The sequence below is a fragment of the Gracilinanus agilis genome, chromosome 3 (genome assembly GCF_016433145.1).
Source record: "Gracilinanus agilis isolate LMUSP501 chromosome 3, AgileGrace, whole genome shotgun sequence".
NCBI lineage: Eukaryota > Metazoa > Chordata > Mammalia > Didelphimorphia > Didelphidae > Gracilinanus > Gracilinanus agilis.
In genome coordinates, this window is record NC_058132.1 from 587,988,206 (window position 1) to 588,007,232 (window position 19,027).

The 19,027-nt window shown below is 39.2% G+C and overlaps 1 protein-coding gene across 2 annotated transcripts; it reads left to right on the forward strand.

The window, feature by feature from the left end:
* Positions 1-2,104: 2,104 nt before the first annotated feature.
* CNMD (chondromodulin) lies at positions 2,105-18,827 on the forward strand. Of its 2 annotated transcripts, none has more exons than XM_044667366.1 (7): positions 2,105-2,176; positions 2,635-2,775; positions 7,642-7,782; positions 10,127-10,240; positions 12,193-12,346; positions 16,513-16,683; positions 18,616-18,827. In XM_044667366.1, exons 1-7 carry the CDS (start codon positions 2,105-2,107, stop codon positions 18,825-18,827), a joined length of 1,005 nt encoding a protein of 334 aa, XP_044523301.1. The 2 variants fall into 2 exon arrangements, with proteins under 2 accessions (XP_044523301.1, XP_044523303.1); XM_044667368.1 differs by having other exon boundaries at positions 18,619-18,827.
* The last annotated feature ends 200 nt before the right edge of the window (positions 18,828-19,027 follow it).

The window sequence follows — 19,027 nt, forward strand, 5'->3', positions numbered from 1 at the left end:
CCTAATATTAAAGAATCTCCAGAGGAACAGCAAAGTGGCTCTGATTCAAATTCGGCTTCAGATATTTCTTAGCTCTGGTATCCTAGGTGAATCACCTAAAGCCCAACTGCCTAGCCCTTACTATTCTTCTGCTTTGGAATCAATACTTAGTGTCAAGTCTACAACAGAAGGGAAGGGTTGTTAAAAAAATAAAAACAGAGGATGTCCACAATCTGGACCTTGTCTGCTTTTCAGGTTTATTTCCCACAATTTTATTATGTGACTCCTTTTTCGCAACCATTCTGTATGACTCAAAGCAATAAGCATTTATTTTGTTTTTTTTAATTCTATTTTATTTTTAGGTCGACATTCTCTCACTCCCACCTTTCTCGCCCCCTCCCATTTGAAAAAACAAGAAAAACAAAACCCTTTATAAACACGTATAGCAAAGCAAGTACTCAAATTGGCCTTGTTCCCTACTGCACACACACACACAAAGCTTTAAAATGTAGTCTGGAGTCAGCTAGGTGGCTCAGTTGGATAGAGAACTAGGCTTAGAGATGAGAGGTCCTGGGTTCATATCTGGTCTCAGACACTTCCTAGCTGTGTGACCCTGGACAAGTCACTTAATCCCCATTGCCTTCTGCCTTGGAGCCAATGCACAGTATTGATTCTAAGAAGGTAAGGGTTTTTTGTTTTTTTGTTTTTTGTTTTTTAATGATACCTAGGTTGCAAGCCAGTGATTGGGAAGGTGGTATTGCCTTGCAAAGTGATCAGAAAGTCAGGGCAGGGCAGGAAAAGGGGGTCAGGAGAAGAGTTTAGTTCTGGATCTATTTCTGAGTTAAAGATATCCACATTTCTCAGTTGACAAACACCCATCGCTTACCTGTGGTCCTTCTTTGGCCATGTTGCCCCTCTCTGTCCGGACTCTCCTCTTCTCCTCTATTTCCCACTCTATTACAATCCAAGTTCGTTCAAAGTCCCTTCAAAGGTGACTTCCAGTATGAAGTCTTCCTTGATTCCTCCCAGCAAAAGGTTGATCCCTTCTCAACCTCTATGATATCTTTCTTAGTATTTTGCTATCTAGTTTGTCTCCCTGCCAGATTATCAGTTCCTTGAGAGAATTTGCTTTTGTTGTCCCCTCACCACCTGGCGAGGTGCTTTGCACATAGCTGTTGCTCGACAAATGTTTATGGATTGAATAATTACACAAGACGCTTGCTGCAAGGCATCTGGAGTCACACTGGATGATACTTTCAAAAAATAAAAAGCCTTATGTGTTTCAAGGGGTTGGGGTGCTTTGGGGGGGGTGTTACTTTCTGGGCATCCTGCACATTTCATGGCCTGTGTTGATTGGTTTCTTCACCAAAGCTGTGTCTCTGAGGAGCATCTGCCCACCTCTTCCTCCTCTGTAATTGGAAGGTTTCTATTCTCCCTCCAAAGGCTTTTTGGTACCCGTCCTTTGCTTAGGTTCTCTCAGAGGGATGATTGTAGATGCTGTTTCGCACTCCAGGCCAGAGAAACAGTCTAATTATTTCAGGTGGCATGTTAGTAGGGATGAAAAAAGACCTGGACCAAACTACTCCCATTGGCTTCCTTAGTACTTGTAGCAAAGCATCTTCTGCCATTCTTTCCCTTCAGCTCTGTGCCCCCAGCTGGCCCTTTGGAAAATGCCCGCTTGCCTACAGAACCCAACCTAGAAGCGCTTTTCCTGAAGTTGGAGGGAAACCAGTGCCAAGAAATAAGTTTTCCCTTCTTTCCCCACTGGCCCATCTAAACAGACCGCTCTCGTGCCAGCAGGTTTCAGGGCTGGCTCTTGGACGCTGAGAGAGCTTTCTGGGTCCTGGGCAAAGCAGAGAAGGCGAAGCAAAGGGAACAGTAGGGCATCTGTATCACTGGCCACTGAATCTCTGTGTGGGAAATAGTTCTCAGGTTGCAAGGGGAAGGAGGTTAGAGGGAGGGGGATGGGAAATTGGGCTGGGCCAGGAGGGGCTGCCCAGTGGGTGTGAAAGCGTGGAGGTTGCGGGGGCGGGAGCTGAAATGCCCAGCTTGGTGGAACCCGTCGGAAAATAGCACTTCTCCTCCACTCCCGGTGGAGCCTCGCACCTCCCTGCCCCGTCCCGTCATGGCAGAGAGCTCAGACAAAGTGCCCATCGCCCTAGTGGGCCCAGAGGACGTGGAGCAGTGTCGCCCACCCGTGAGTAGTGCGCCCCGGGTGCTGGGCCAGAAGTCCCCCGGCAGGCCGTGGGCGAGGCCCGGTGTAGACCTGCAGGGTCCGTGCCCATCTGTACTCCGATGTGCACGAAGACCCTCGTACCCTGTGGGTGCCTAAGAAAGCCATCGTACTGAACCCCATAGCATAAGCGTCTGATGGGGGGGGTCCATATACACACCATTATGTTCGGGGGGAGTGGAATGCCCTGTGCAGAGTCCAGTAGATCCAAGTGGAAAATGCGCGTGTTGCTGAGGCACGCGTGTTCCCACATCCCATACGGCTGCCGGGGAGACGGTGGAATTTGAGGGACTGAAAAGGAAGGGGACCCCTCGCGGGGTGGGAGGTGAGGTGGGAAAGGCATGGGGGCTCCTCGACCCCAATCAGTCGAGGCACAGGGTGGAAGCTGCTCCTTTTGCCCTCCCCGCCCCCAACTTCCGCAGGCGTACACAGCAGTGGCGGTGAGACCCTCCAGCCCCGGGCGGCTGCTCAAGGTCGGAGCTGTGGTCCTCATCTCCGGAGCGGTGCTGCTGCTGTTTGGGGCTATCGGCGCCTTTTACTTCTGGAAGGTGAATGACAAACATGTGAGTGGCGAACTTTTCCTAGGGCTGGGTCCACCAGGTGCGCGGGGAGTCCCAGGTGCCCCGGGGTGGGACGTCTTCGGTGGCGGGATGGGGAGATCCCGACCAAAGCTCAGCTACGCCCCCACGCCGCCCCTGGGAAGTGTCGCAGGGGCTCAGCTCCCCGAGTTAGCCAGATTCCTATTGGGGTGTTTTATGGTTTTAGGGAATTCATGAATATTGCAGTGCATTAGAGATTAGCGTTATGAAAAGAGGCTGTTAAAATCTCGGTTGTGGTCTAGCCTGAGAGTCATTTGCTGTGTGACCTCCTGCAAGTGCTTCATTGCTCTGGGGCTGTTTCCTCGGTCTGTAAAATACTGGGGTCGGACCAGTCTCTCGAGTTCTAAAGGATTCCGATTTCTCTAGTTGTGAAGGATTATGATCCTAAGGAAGAAAAAGGAAGGCTCCACAAATGAGCTGCCTGCTCCTGGGGTGCGTGAAGGGATCAGGCAGAACCAGGCACTGGAGCGATCTTAACCTTTCAGGGCAGTTTCATCTGACTTCAGCACCTTTCTCTTCTCCCTCAAAAACAGGGCAGGGAAAAAATGCAGGGCACTTAACGTGTTAGATAATGTTTAAAAAGCAATTCTTCCTTTGGTTTTATACTAAACGTTACACTGAACTGTCTCCTTACTTTTACTTGTATACAAATATTTGTTTTCACAAGAGCTCCAGAAATCAAATCGTTTCAAACTTTTGCTTGGAAGAGTTCTAATGTGTATTTTAAAGGGGAAGAATTTTGTTCATCCGTATAAAAGGGATATTTTATCTCCATAACTACTGCACGAGATCTAACGTGAGCTCATTTCTAGTAATGAGGGGAGGGGGGAATCCATCTCCATCCCCAAGACATACAACAGTTCTTGTACTGTTTCTTGATCATTCTCCACAGAGGATTTCTGAGCTCTCTACTCCCCCTCCTTTTTTCTCTATCCCTCTCTACCTCCTTTTCCCTCTTCCCCCTCTCTGGGGAATTCAAAGCATGAGCTAATTCCAGTACTTAAGAGAAAACGGTGGAGAAAGCAATTCAGCCATTTTGCACCTCACATCTTCTACAGACATTGCACAATTTGTATTCTTAACTCTGAGGCCTTATGCTGATAAGCAAGCTTGCCTGATAGCATCGAATCTATTCTAGGGACCCCATCAAATTTAAAAGCATCATTCTGTAAGATGAGAATGGTAGTGTTTAGTGTGTACATGCATGGTGAGTGTTTTATTGTATTAGTATTTTAAATGTAAAAACTGGGCCATATGCTCCCAGCAGCTCTGGACAGAGGAAGAGATTTCAATATATAAATCTACCAAAAATTGAGTGTTTGGATTAACTCCTCTTTTGGAAGCTTTATTCGTTTATTTTATTTGACTATAAATTCAAGCTTTTTGATCAAAAAAAGTAAAGGAAAATCAAGTTTCATTGTCATATCATGATAAAAATAACTGAGTTTTATGTAGCTGGGCTGTGCTATGTATTAAAACTAATTATGCTACTTGGCATCTAATTATTTAAGGAAGACATTTCTGATTCACAAGATCCTAAAATGAGAAAATAAAGAATCATATGCAGTAAGCAAAGCTTATTCATGTCTTGCTTCATCACAAGTTGATTGGTTTTGTTTCACAAGAATGCTAAGAACATCCAAGAATAGCAAAGCACATAATTGTCTGTCAATAAAAGTCACTGTTAGCGTATTCCAGACCAGCAGGATCATAAAGAAAATTATGTATTCTTATGTTATTTTACTTCTGCAAAACACTCCCAGGAGCCTTATATACTTGCAAATGTATATTGTATAGATATGAAGGATTTTGAATAAAGTACCTCACAGAGACAAATGCCCATTTTCAAACTCCCCATTTTTTGGATTCATCCCTTTCTCTTTACTCACACAATATCATCCTAAATCAGGCCTTCATTAATTATTCTTGGACTATTGAAATAGTTTCTTAGTTGATTCCCTGTATATAGAATCTCTCACCTTTCCAAATCATCTGACACACAGCTGCCAAACTGATATTCCTAAAACACAGGCCTGTGTCATATTTATGTTCAAGAAGCTTCCAAAGCTCCCTATTGCCCCCAGAATACAATACAAACTCCCTTGTTCAGCATTTGAAATGCTGTAGTCTTAACTCCAACCTATCTTCCAAAGATAATTTCACCACCCACTCAACAGGTCCCTTCAGGATTCTGCTTGGGTCACTTACACAAGGTCTCTCTGGATCTCTCAGTTCATTCTCCCAGCCCCACCCAAATTACTTTGTATTATGTGTTTATTTATCTGTGTACCTGATAGGAGAAGGAAACAGCTCCCAGTGCAAAGAAAATGTAAATTTTTTGCCAGTCAAACTTTCATCTTTTTGTCTATTTCTCCAGGACCTGGCATACATTAGGCACTGAATACCTGCTCATTGAATTATTTATATATATACAGAAACAACTGTGTACTTTGTATATTCACAGATTTTCAGTTCTAGCTCTGCTTCCTATTAACATTTGTAATTTTAACAGTCTAAACAAAATTTAATTGGGAAGGTACATCTGCCATTTTGAAAGGCATTCTAAAATTAAAAAGATTATCCATATCACTGCTCCCCTCCAATAGTATGGGAGAGTTGAAAGTTTACTATAATTCTCTTGGGATCCTTTTCATAAGGATCTATTTCCTAGGTTTATGCCATCTTAGTTTAGATAGTGTCTTGAGTACTAAAAAAGCAGTGTTTAGGATCAAATATGGACTTCTGCATCCCAAAATAAGCTATTAAAAAGTTGGAAAAAACATGGGGTAAAATGGCAATCCTCTAGATATGGGACATCTGGTCACTCTACATTATGTAACAATAGTAGCAAAAGAATATATTTAGATCCTTTCTTCACAGACTGAAGTGTTTGGGGGTTTTTAGTAGATTTTTTTTAGTTCAGCAGACAAATCAATGTTGTATTGTTATTGCTTTGTTAAAAGCACCTATTTGCATTTTAGAAGGCACCACATTCAACAGTTTTGTGGCAAACAAGACAGTTCATTGTGCTTATTTTCCTTTCTAATTGTAAATAGTTTTTACAGAGCTGTTTGTGAATCCAGGAATCTTGCTGGAGCCCAATTCCATGTTTTTGTAACCCAACACTTGTTTCTTTATCCACTGCTATTCATGATGGGCTCAAGTGATGTTTCTAAAATTTATCATTCCTCATAAGATAATGTAAGTTCTATAGATGTCTGTTATCATTATTGATTTAGGCTTCTGATTGTTAATATAGTTGTTGGGAAACCCCAATGGGAAGATTTTTGCCATCAACAGAGCTGCACCTGTTGTGCAACTGATCTTGAGTTTCCTGGGGGCCCCCGAGATGTGAAAAGCATGACTGTAGCCCAGGGGACTCAGAGACCAGCTCTTCATCTCCTTATCATCCTGCCTCTCCTCTCATTCTTCTCATGCTCTTATGAGTAATCCAAGCACAGTGAGTGCTGATTCAGCAGATAAAAGAAACCAAAGCTCACCTATTATGTGGGCTGAAGGACTGACATTGGAATTCAAATAATATCCGTAAAATTCATTTAAGTTTTCATTTCCTTTGTCACCAAAGTAGATCTCAGTAAAACAGGGGATCATCACCTTTTTGAGTGTCATGGACTCCTTTAGAAGCCTGGTGAAGCCTATGGATCCCTCCTCAGAACAACATTCTTAAATACATAAAACACATGGGATTACAAAAGAAACCATTATATTGAAATATAAGCAATTTAAATATTTTTAAAACAAGTTCTTGGACTCCAGGTTAAGAGCCCTTAGATTAAGGTCTCAGAATGAATTCCTTAATTCTGTGTTCCTGATAATGAAGAGTGTAAAGTCCTAAAGAGCAAGGATTTTTTTTCATTTTTGTCTTTGTATTCTTAATATCTTTAACATGATAGGTACTTACACAGGTAGTGGTGGTGGTGACAATCTTCTCATTTTTGCTGTTCTGATCTCCACCCCTTTAAAATCCAAGTTCCTGACACAAAATGGATAAGCAAGGAAGTGACCTGCCCAAGGTCATGTGGGTAACAACTGGTAGAGCTGGGATTCAATTCTAGGTCTATCTGACTCCTAATCTAATACACTGATACACCGTGCTGTTTCAACTTTTCTTTCTTTCTTTCTTTCTTTCTTTCTTTCTTTCTTTCTTTCTTTTTTTTTTTTTTTTAAAGAAAACAAACAAGAAGATCTAGGAGTATTTCTTTCTGGTAATGGCTAATTCATCAAAGAGGAGGCTAGGCACCATTTCTGTCTGCAAAAATAGGGGATGAATGTGATGTGATTGCTAGTTCTTTTCTAACAAAATGATACACACAACACAATCTGAATGCCTTAGGAGTTCATTATAATGAGATATCCCCTGTACTGGTCTAATACAGGCATGAAGATTGACCTTGCTTAAAACAAATTTAATGAACTCTAAGATTCTGTGATTCTGCAAAATCTTATACCCCAACAAGCAACATTTGTTAACCCTGTCTCCATGCTACTTAATTAAAACCCATTCTTGATTAAACCACTACTACTAATCCAAGCTGGCTTCCCCCAATCCAGTACATCCCCCTAGGCATTCTGCCAACACCACTTCCCATTTAGCTGGAAGGGGCCAAAACAAAGGACATTCTAGGTTTTTAAAGAACTGCACTGAGGGATTAATGTGGATGAGGTTCTATCATAAATATATGTAGAACTATTAACAACAGATGTTAAGGGCCTTGGAAAAAATGAAAGTCATATTATATATTGAATGGTTAAAGAGAAGCCACTGATTACTTTTAAAAAAAAGTACTAACTCCTTATGTTCAATTCCAGATTTACAATGTCCATTATACCATGAGTATTAATGGAAAAATACAGGAGGGATCAATGGAAATAGATGCTGGGAACAACTTAGAGACCTTTAAAATAGGAAGCGGAGCAGAAGAAGCAATTGAAGTTAATGATTTCCAGAATGTGAGTAGATTTGACTCATTTCAAAGATTTAATGATTCACTCCTTTTCGACTCTTCCATTTCAGGCAGAAGTAGCATTTCATACATACAAAGCAGTAAATGTATTTTTATAGAAAGAATCTATTATCAGCTCAGGCCACAAGCCTGGGTCTTTTAAAAAAGCATGAATCAGATGGTGTAGCTCTACTAGTACTTTTTCCTATATTTTAAGTCTTCAACTGCTAATGCTGTTACCGACCGATTCCTCCAATTATCAAAGAATTAGTTCAGTGGAGTCACCTTGTGATGCAGCTAAAAGCAGCTTTTTCCCCTTCTTCATCCTGTTTCCAGGCACTTATCTGATTTGATAAACTGGAAAAGTGATTGATTGTAATCTTGCTTCTTTTAGCACTTTGTTTTACTACCTTAATATTCCTACTTGCTTAAATTATTTGCTTAAAATTTCAGCATGGATTTGAGTGAGGGGAGGAAAGGAGAGAGTATAGAAAAGTGAGGGGACTGTAAAGGTAGAAGAAAAGCAAAGAATTGAGAAATAGAGTAAAGAAGGGAAAGGGAGGGAGGAGGAAGCAAACCTATCCCCTGTTTGCATGGTGTAAGACCATTAGACCTAACATAGTATTCACCTCTGGTTTCCCTAGTCTGTGGTTTCAAGCCTTGAAACAGGGAGCAGCATAAAATCTCTATCCTAGATTAACTACAGTTCCTACTCTAAGGAAAGTAAAAAAATCATTCTCCATAATGTTGCTTATGCTACATAGTGGCATCTTCTTCATAGACCTCCTATGGTTCATAAATTTGCACGAATTTCCTAAAATCTGACCCACAGTTGACTAAGAGGCATCTTTACCCTGTAGTTGAGAGTCCACTAAACTCAGATCACTTAATTATGGCCGTGATCCTGAGTTCTCAAAGACTCCTCTAATAAAACAAACCCCTCCAAACTTTCAGTCCTACCAGACTAGACAGGCTTTGGTGGCTATGAGCTGTCTAAAAGACAAGACTCGTTAAGTCTGGAAAGGCTTGTCTAGAGCACCAAGTGAGAAGGGGGTTTCAAGATTTCCTCAGTGAGTATAAAGTCACTCTAACTGGTCCCAGTCATGCTTTATATTCTAACTGAAAATTATCTTGAATTTCATAGATGAAAGGACCTCAGAGGCCATCTGGTTTAACCTCTCATTTTAACAATGAATAAAACTAAGGCCCAGGGAGTTTAAGTGGCTTGGCCTAAGTTTCAGAGAAGGATTTGTACAGCAGGCAACCATTCCCTGCAACCATTCCCTCTAAGAATATAATCAACCAATATTTCTATTGCTATTGGAATGGTCATTAGCTCTACTATGGCCACACTCACAGCTCCTAGGAATGTCACAAACCTCTTGGTTCACCTTTCACATATAGGTGATGAACTGTCTGCATTAGAATTTTATATTCCCTAGGGCCAAAAAATCTGGCTTCTGTATTCTATCCCTGGATCTTGGCATTAGGTAATGGTTTAACAAATACTTTTTCATTCATTTATTCCATTTATTCAAGAAGAAAGAAGAGGACATATTCATGTATTTAAAGTCTGCCAAGCATGCTCATAACCTGTGACTTAGGGAATAATCTCACTTAAGCTTTCCTCAAACACTTGGAATTTTATGAATTCTGTCCTAAGCTACGAAACTGTTTTTAGCCATGAAAACAAAACATCATATAACAAAATGTAAAATGCTTCAATCTAACACCTTCAACTAAGTACATGTACTTTTATCCACTGAAATTTGAAAGGTCAGTCACAGTGAACTGACCCCTGTTAGGAACTCCAGGATTGTGAGCTTTATTACTAATATAATTCCTGGGGTGAGTAAATGGACAAAGTTGTCGCTTTGGGAACAAGTTCTTGGGAACGACTTATAAAAATAGTTAAGCATCTGGCCTTGGATTATAGTAATTTATTTACTTTTTTTGTCTCAAAGCCCTTTGGAAAGATCTATGAAGAAAGTTAAGGAACTTAGGTTTCAATTTGGTTGATTTATTTGCTCTTTAATCATCATATGGGATGCAAGTCTGAGACATGAGCCCTGCTTCTTAATAAAATATAAACAAACAGTAAGTGATATGTGTCATAAGTGTAAAATTCATTATATAGATAATGTACTCTAGGATTCAAGAGGAGGAAAAGATAACTCCTGGCTTGTGGGGTTCTGGGACAGTTTCATAGAAGTGGCATCTGAACTTTTAAGTTGAACAATGAATAGTTTCTTTCTAAGAGGGCAGAGGATGGGGGGGGGGGGAGGGGAGCATGCTAAGAGGTATTTAATTATAGATAACCAACCACCAGAGAATTCTGTTGTTGTTGTTAGGGGATCACTGGAATCCGTTTTGCTGGAGGAGAAAAATGCTATATTAAAGTCCAAGTGAAAGCTCATATACCTCAGGTGGATGCCAAGGCTAAACAGAGCATCAGTTCAGAACTGGTAAGTAACTTGCTAAGAATGTAGAAAGAAGCCTTGCTCCCAATAACCCTTCCATCCTCAACTCCTGTTCACAGAAGACTGGAACTGGTCAAATTTCCATTTCTTCTCTCTTGAAGGAATAGACTGTTTTTGTTTCTATGGCTGAAAAACTCTATTTTCCAGGTGATCTTGCTAGGAGCAGGTAAGGGGGAGTATCTTAAAATACAACACAATTTCTGCCTCTTAAAATTTCACCTCCTAGACCTAGACTCCCTAGGTCTATGCAAAGTTTCTCTTCCACATGACAGCTTTTTTTTCAGGTATTTAAAAAGTTATTATCCCCTGAACCTTTTTCTTTTCTGTGAAAAATCTGTTTCTTTAAATATCCATCCTATAAAAACACTGCACAATCCTTTGCCAATATCTTTTGTCAACTTCCTTATTAACTAAATAAAATATTACAGAACTTAACAAAATGTTACAGATGTGACCTGACCAGCCTATTATATAGTATGTCGTTCTGGACACTGTAATTCTATTAAAGAAACCAAAATTGCCTTTTGGAGGGGAACAAATCTGTGTGTATGTGTGGGGTGAAGAGGAGAACAGCTAGCTAATTTACATCATATTGATTGCTGATATTAAACTTAGAGTAAACTAAACATCAAGGTCTTTTTCATACAACCAGTTTCTCCTATCTTGGATTTTTGAGGCCCTGCTCCCCATCTGTCTTCTAAATAGCTAAGCCACAGCATGGACCAAGGGGAAAAGAGCCTATTGTTTGGGGACTCTTTATTGTGAATGTTGGCTTACCTTTGGATAACAATAATGACAGTTTGCCAACTCCTTTATAAGCTGCATCAGCTTCAAAACAATTAGTTTTAGATATTTTAACACACCCATCTCCCACCAGTATTTTATATAGAACAGAATTTGGATAAAATGTGGCAGATTTTTATGCAATCTGTTCTAGCACATTTTCTACAAATTTTGTATAACTTTTAAATGATATTTGAGCTCAGAGAGGGGAAAGAAAGATTAGGAAATTAATTATATAAAAAGAAAAGGCTTATCTATCAATAATATGGGGGGGGGATCACTTAAACTTAGTGGAACAAATGGATTAACTAAACAATAGTTTTCCATAGTTAACCTGAAAGTATTTTAATTCTGCAAAAAGCTCAAGGGAAAAAGTGTAAATGAAGTGCTGCTTTAGATAAAAAAAATTTTTTAAAAGGAAAAAGTGTTTTGATATCTCTAACCTACTGCAGATGAATAAATACATGAAAGGAACAACTTGGCAAAATAAATTTGTCTCCTGTGTTATCAAACCACTCTCAGGAACCTGCTATATAAGAAAATCTAGAGTTTAACTTTGAAATCTCACTGGTGTGCTTGATGCCAGAGACATCTGAAATATGTTTTGCTACAGCTAGAAAATGTCAAAAATGGTTTATGTTAAATAATACTTTGAACTAAAAAACATTAAAGAACCAATCATTTGCATCTCTCTCTTCAAGCTGTCTGAAACAACAAAACAAAAACCTGCAGAGTTGGTCCTGTCTTCAAATGGGGTTTCCAGGGGAGGTTGGTTCCTGAATCTTTATTATAATTTGGGGGTCCATTCAATTGCTTTTCCTCCCTAAAGAGCTTGAATTGCCAGCACCAGATTAACCTAAAACTAAAAAAAAACAAATTTCACTTTCAACTCAAGACTTGGTCTTTTCTTTGTGGGAACAATCATAACAATCTAAAATTCAAAGAAGCACCTCTGAATGACACAACTCTGAAGATTATGTAAATGACCACAAAAAGAATCTTTTTAAAAGGTACCTGGTATTCATTTCTCATGAAACTTGTATAAAATGTAATAATCTTTCAGGAAAAACTGAATCTTAATATGTCCATACATATGTAAAATGAGCCACTGTTCTCTGCTAAACTACTACTGCATTTTGTTTTAACTGCTTTAGGAAGGCAAGATCATGCCAGTTAAGTTTGAAGAAAATTCTCTAATCTGGGTCGCTGCAAACCAGCCTGTTAAGGATAACAGCTTCTTGAGTCCTAAAATCTTAGAACTGTGTGGAGACCTTCCTATTTTCTGGCTTAAACCAACACATCCAAAAGGTAATTATTTTAATTTTCAGATGAACACTATTTAGAATTTTCCTTGTTTTGTATCAAGACCCTATTAGCCACTCACTCTACACTAAGCATTACAAACCTGGGCCAATTAGAAAGATAAATCAAGCAGTATAGACAGACCTCAATAATTAGTAGGACAGATAAAAGAGGAAATAAAGACAACTATTAATTGTGTGTTAAACGGTGAGGAAGGAGGCTAAAAGATAACTATATTCATTACCTATAATTTTCATTTAATAAATTCATTTTTTCTTTGGCTTTGCCTCTAAATCTTTGCTGTTTGTTTATTTTGAGTTTGCTCTTCTTCCATTGAAGCATAAAATAATTGTTCATGCAGAGCATTGTGGGAAAGTCTCAAGATGATGAAAGTATACTCAGTGACTTAACAATTCAAGACTTAAACATTAGTTCTCAAATCTTAATTGTTCTAAAAAAATTCCACTTAGGCAGGTTCAGAGCTATAAGCTACATCTATCATAAAGCCAACCATACCTTTCATCTTTGCTCCTAGAAAAAGTTTTAGCAGGCTAATAATTTTGCATTTATTTTTAAGTACAAATGCTATAATATTAGTGGGTCCAACAAATTTATTTTAGGGGAAAGTAAGCCTGTCCATTGGGAAGTTCCTTATAAACAATTAAGACCAATAACTGGTCAGTAACTTCATCTTAAGGAGTTACCTGGGGGAACTGAGATTAAATGATTTGTATGCCCAATGGTTACAGGATCAAAAGCAAGACTTAAAACCTAGGTAATTCCCAACTCCAAGGCCTGTGTTTCAGATCTATATATAACATGTCTAGTTTCACATTTTTTAAGTTTAAGTCAATCCCAAAAATGATATATGTGTATATATATGTATATATATATAAGTACATGTATATATATGCATGTACTAATCACACATATAAAATATTTTTTTAAAAAGAAAAAGGCAGTATGTTGCCATTTAGTGTAAGTCAAGAATGATTTGGAAAGGATCCAAAAGGAAGCAAAGGGCATAGATGGGCTTCCTTAAATCATAGTGACCAGCAAGTTTTTCCCTCTACTTCATTAACTTCTCTTTTTCCTCCCTCAGTACTTTCAAACAAGTAAAACTAAGCATGGGCTGGGGCAGGTTGGGTACTTCAGGCCCAGGTGGGTCCCCCTTACTGTTTGCATCAAGTAATATTGTCTGGTGCCAAGAATTTTATCTCAGGGTGTTGATGTAAAATTCTAATATCAGCAAGTAGGAATAATGAAGTACATTTGAGAGGACTCTCAGCATAGACTAGAGGTTCTCAGAGTGTTGTCCAAGGAACCATGGGGTCCTAGAGACCTTTATTGGGGATCCATGAGGTCAAACTATTCCCATAATAATACTAAAGCATTTTAATTTCTAATATGGTATCTATCAATGAATATAATCCATAAAACAAAACCACTCTTGAGGGAGGAGGGGCATGACAATTCCAAGAATGCAAGAAGGCCCTCAGACCCAAAAGTTTAAGAATTGTCAGCATAGAAACTAGAATACTGGGCTTTTAGGAAGGCCTGGCTGTTTGTGTTGCCTCTGATACTACAGAATTAGGTAAAGACTATAATTTAAATGATTAAAGTCTTTAGATGGAGGGACTATAAAAATCACAACATAAGAGGCAGTAACAGTTTCCCTCTGAAGGTACTTGACTCCTTATGGTAGAAAGAGGAACAATGGATTTGGGGGTAAGAAGACATCTGAATTTGAATTCTGCCTCTGATTCCAATAGTGTGATCTTAGATAAATCACTTAACCTCTCTGAGATGCAATTTCTCAGATAACAGAGATAACAATAATACTTGTAAAATCTATCTCATAGCACTGTTTCAACCACAAGACAATTTGGCAAACATCTATTAAGCGCCAATTACATGTGACACACTGTGCCAGGTGCTAGAAATACAAAATATTGACAGTGAGGGGTCAAGGGAGAAGGAAATGTCAAGAATCCTCTGAAGGTTCTGACCTTAACTGAGAGTGGATTTAGGAAGAATAATTCTCTTTTGGACAAGATGACTGAAATAGAATGGGAGTGCAGGAGAGAAATTGTAGCTGGATATATTGAGTTTGGAGGTCACTTGACACTATGGAAACCAATGAGATCAACAGGAAATACAGAGACTAAGGGAGAATCTGGCTCAGGATGGTGCCATTGCTGGGTGGTATCCACAATAAGGAGGAAGGATAGTGATGGAACAAAAGATACTGAGAAGGAAAAGACAGAAAGGAAAAGACCAAAGCCACAAAACCTTTAAGTCAGAGGCCATCTAATTCAACCTGTACCTGTCACCTCTTCAACAGAACCAACAAACATTGGAAGCTTTGAGGAGAGCAGCAAGATTTGAAGTCTGACCACAATGGGTTGGAAGTCACTGGGCGGTAAAGGCATCATGTGGCAGGAACCAAAAGAAGCAGGAAAAGGGAGGAGAGGGAGAACAAAATATTTTGAATGATGGAAAAATTCTGGAAAAGAGAAGGGATGGAACTAGGGACACAAATGGGGAGGGAGGGAGATTAGGGTAAAAGAACAGATGAAAATGTTCATGATATTTGGAAGCTTGGAGGAGAGACAAAGGTGTTCTCAAAGAAGTCCCATTTTCTCATTAACATGGAAATGAGAATACCTTCTGAAGAGGGGTGGGTTGGCAAGGATGACATTGGAGGCTACAGAGATGGGAAGCCCCTGCTGAGAGGAGCAGGTTAAGAAAAGGTCCCTTCCGGCTCTAGATCTCCACCAGGCTGCTTCAGGGAGGGCTGACTGGAATGAGGGCAGTGCCAATGTAATGCCATCAGTAGAGTGCTGAGCTTTCCTCCAAGAGGAGAAGCAGATGAAAGAGAGAAGGTATGAAGTGAGAAAGGACCAGGATTGAGGGTGGGGAGGGTATAAGTGGAAGGACAAAGGGACGAGGAAGCCAAGAGGGTGATGGAATTGTTTCATATAGGGTGAAGGCACTGAAGAGGAGAAAGTGAGGTCAGGGTGATGGATGAGGAGAGCAAGGAGAGTAAGGGAGGCTGTGCTGAATATCTGTAGAACTTTGTGAGCCTTCAAGTGATATGTGTGTCTGAGAGCTGTGGTTATTATCCATACTAACATCCCAATATCTCCAGACGCTACTTAGCACACACTTCCTTTTTTCCCTGCATTTTCTAGATGAGCATGTCTGGATAACAGAGACTCAACAAACCACACATGATGAGCCAAACATGGTCCTGGTGGAAGCTGTCTGTAGCTTAAAAATTGTTTTTGTAAGTTTGAGCTCTGTTAAGATTTAAATTTTTATGATCAGTAGCCATAGATCATTCTACAGTTCCAGAGGCCAACTGTAGTGTAATGGAAAAAAAATGGTGTTCTTGAAGCTGAGAGACCCAAGATCTTGTTTCAGTTGGCCAATTAAAGCCCTGTTGGACACATCACTAACCTTGGACACATCACTAAACTCTTTAGAATCATTTTTCTTATCCATAAAATGAGAATAATATTTATTCTCTTTCAACGGGCTACCAAATGTTTACTGAGCTGAAATGAGTTTGGTGAGACAATAAATGTGAAGATACCTTTCAAACTATAAAGTTCTAAAAATGTTAAAGTATAAAACTAAACTGACTACCATTGGTGTTTACTATCCCAGATTCTGAGCTATCCATTCTGTTATCTAAAATTTCTCCTTGAATTCATATTAGTTTTAGGTTATATTTTAATGTTCATGTAGGTTATTCCATGAGCTACTTTCCTTTTCTCCATGTTTTAGCAGGTAGTCAGAACATACCAATGTCAACCATCACTTTAATATTTTTAAATTCACTTTTAATCATGATGAGTAATTAAAATAAGTATCCTGAAATTTAAAAATTAATTTCTTACAGAAGGACCATTATCATGCATTAATAACCTTTTAAAAAAACACACTGATACCATCATACATATTGGGGAACTGGCATTCTTTCTGACAGATAAAAATTTTTTAAGCTTTTGAAACAATCAAATAAGTGCCATCGTCATACTCATCTAAGAAGAGACAAGTTTTTCCAAATGTCTACCTGTGTTCTTCTGCTTTATTTTCATGTAAAAGCAATAAATTTGTACTTTTTTTAACTAAGGAAATAAAGTCATAAATATCTTTCCTCGTAGAAAATCAAAGAGAACGAAGAGAAATCTTAAGAAAAATTCGTCAAGCTACCACAAGAAGGGCAAACAGTGGGCCACAGGGTAACCCAAGCTCTGGAAGACCAGTTAATGAAACTAGGCCCGGTATTCAGGAGGATACAGAACCTTTCAATCCAGATAATCCTTATCATGTGAGTAGTCATGTTCAGATTAACACAGCTCTAAAATAATGTTTCTGCATATGTATTTTGAAACGAGTATTTAACACTCAATGGAAACATTTTTCTGGCTTAGTAATAACTTTTAAAATGTAGGCCTATGAGAAGCAAGACCCCCATAGGCAAGCCCATGCCCATAAAATCTTGATGGACCCAAGGGAAACTTTCAATTAGCGCTTAAAGTAAGAGAAGAAAATCTGAAACAAACCATATCAAGGGTCAGAATACATTCCAATTAATCTTTTTACTAAAGTACTTTCTCTAACTTTTTTTTTTAACAATTATTTCTTATTCCTCTGTTTGCTTGGATTCCATGAATTGTAGCATTTTTGAAGCCTATATTTAAAATTTTGAATTTGGATTCCATATACAGAATCTTTTCCTCAATGACTTACAGTTCAAGTATTTTTCATCTCCATTGCTAAAATGAAGGCAGGAGAAGTTATATCACTTCTCTAGGATCCCTACCGAATTACAACTTGAATTATTATACTTAATTCCTCTCTCTGTCACCATTAGATCACTGGGTTCCAAACTCTACTACCTAGAGACTGAAAGCCATCCCAACAAGAAATCAATAGGTGATCCCTGGAAACTAAACTGGCAGCAGTAGATTCTTTTTTTGTTCTGTTTATGTGTTTAATGAAGCCTGATAACTAGATCTCATGATTAATGAGCAGATGCAATGTAATACTTGCTTGCCTCAATGGCAGTTTTGGTAGGTGGAAGTTCCATGAAAACAAAAGCAATTTTATATAACTTTCAAGCTTTAAAAAAAAAAAAAAAAACTGAAGATGGGGTAGCTAGGTGGCTCAGTGGAGAGAGAACAAGACCTAAAGATAGGAATCTTAAGTTCAAAACCCATCCTGCCCAACTAACTCTCACTCCTCCTACCTGAGCCAAGCTTTTGTATATGGTGTTTTGTATTTTTCTTTTTCATCTCTTGCCCTTTGTCTGTCTTTGTTGTTTTGGGCTAAAAGGTAAGGTGCCTACTTTGACATCTGCCACTGTCCAGTGGTGTTTCTTTGGGGGGAAATGGCATCTAACTTACTTGAAGGATCATTTGAGAACAGAATTTAGATTTTTTTTTCCCTTTTCCCCATAGCTTTATTTTCTTAGATTTGGAGTTTGTGCTATCCTGAATCCAAAGCAAATTGTATAAAAAGTTTTACATTCCATATGGTATGTAGTTGGGAACCCAGGACAGGAAAAGAGGAATAAAAACTTCCCTCCTCTTGGTGTTTCAAGCATTTGGAAGAGACCATCCCCACATGAATGAGAGATAGGATAGAGGCAGGCAAATTCAGTTCTCCTCACTCTATTGCCTTTCCTGACTGCTAACATCTCATTTACTTTATAAAAAGTTTGCATGAGTTTCATTCCTCATTCCCCTTTTTTTGAGCCACTGCTGCTGTTTGATTATGAAATTTTTCATCCGAGGGAGAAGGGTCAAATGGGCCATCTAGAAGCCCATGATATCTTTCTCCCACCATGCCAGAAAGGTATTCTGCACACCCCTGTTGAAAAAAAAATTAGGTATGGAGGGTGGGAGTGGGAAATGTCTTTTTGTTTTAAAAGTATTTCACAAACTTGCAGGGGGAGGGTGGGAGATTCAGTTTCAGACATTTCCCAGCTGTGTGATCCTGGGCAAGTCACTTAACCCCAATTGCCTAGACCTTGTCATTCTTCTGCTTTAGAACCAATACTTAGTATTATTCTAAGATAGGGTTTTAAGATAAGGTTCTAAGATAAGGGTTTTTAAAAAAAAAGTTAAAGAACCTTTACATTAGCCTATTCTGATTCTCATAGCTATGGGAAATTAAGGATCTAGTTCTAAAATTATGCACACTAAGTGAATTTTACATTCTATAGAAAATTCAAATAAATTCTTTTATTTTACAGCAACTAGAAGAAGGTGAGGGCATGACATTTGACCCCAGACTAGATCATGAAGGAATCTGCTGTATTGAATGCAGGCGGAGTTACACTCACTGCCAAAGGATCTGTGAACCTCTCGGTGGATACTTTCCCTGGCCTTATAACTACCAAGGTTGTCGCTCAGCTTGCAGAGTGGTCATGCCCTGTAGCTGGTGGGTGGCCCGTATCCTGGGGATGGTGTAAGATGGTTTCCTATCGTAGGTATGATAACCAAAGCAAGAAAAAAAAATTTGCTAAAGTGATGAGACTACAGCCAAAGAAGTATAGAGATTCTTGGAGTTGAGGACACTTAAGTATATAGTCATGAGTCATAACTAGGTCATTATAGATGTCTCTACATTTTCTACTCCCAGTATGGAAAAATCCACCAAAAGGGCAATGTG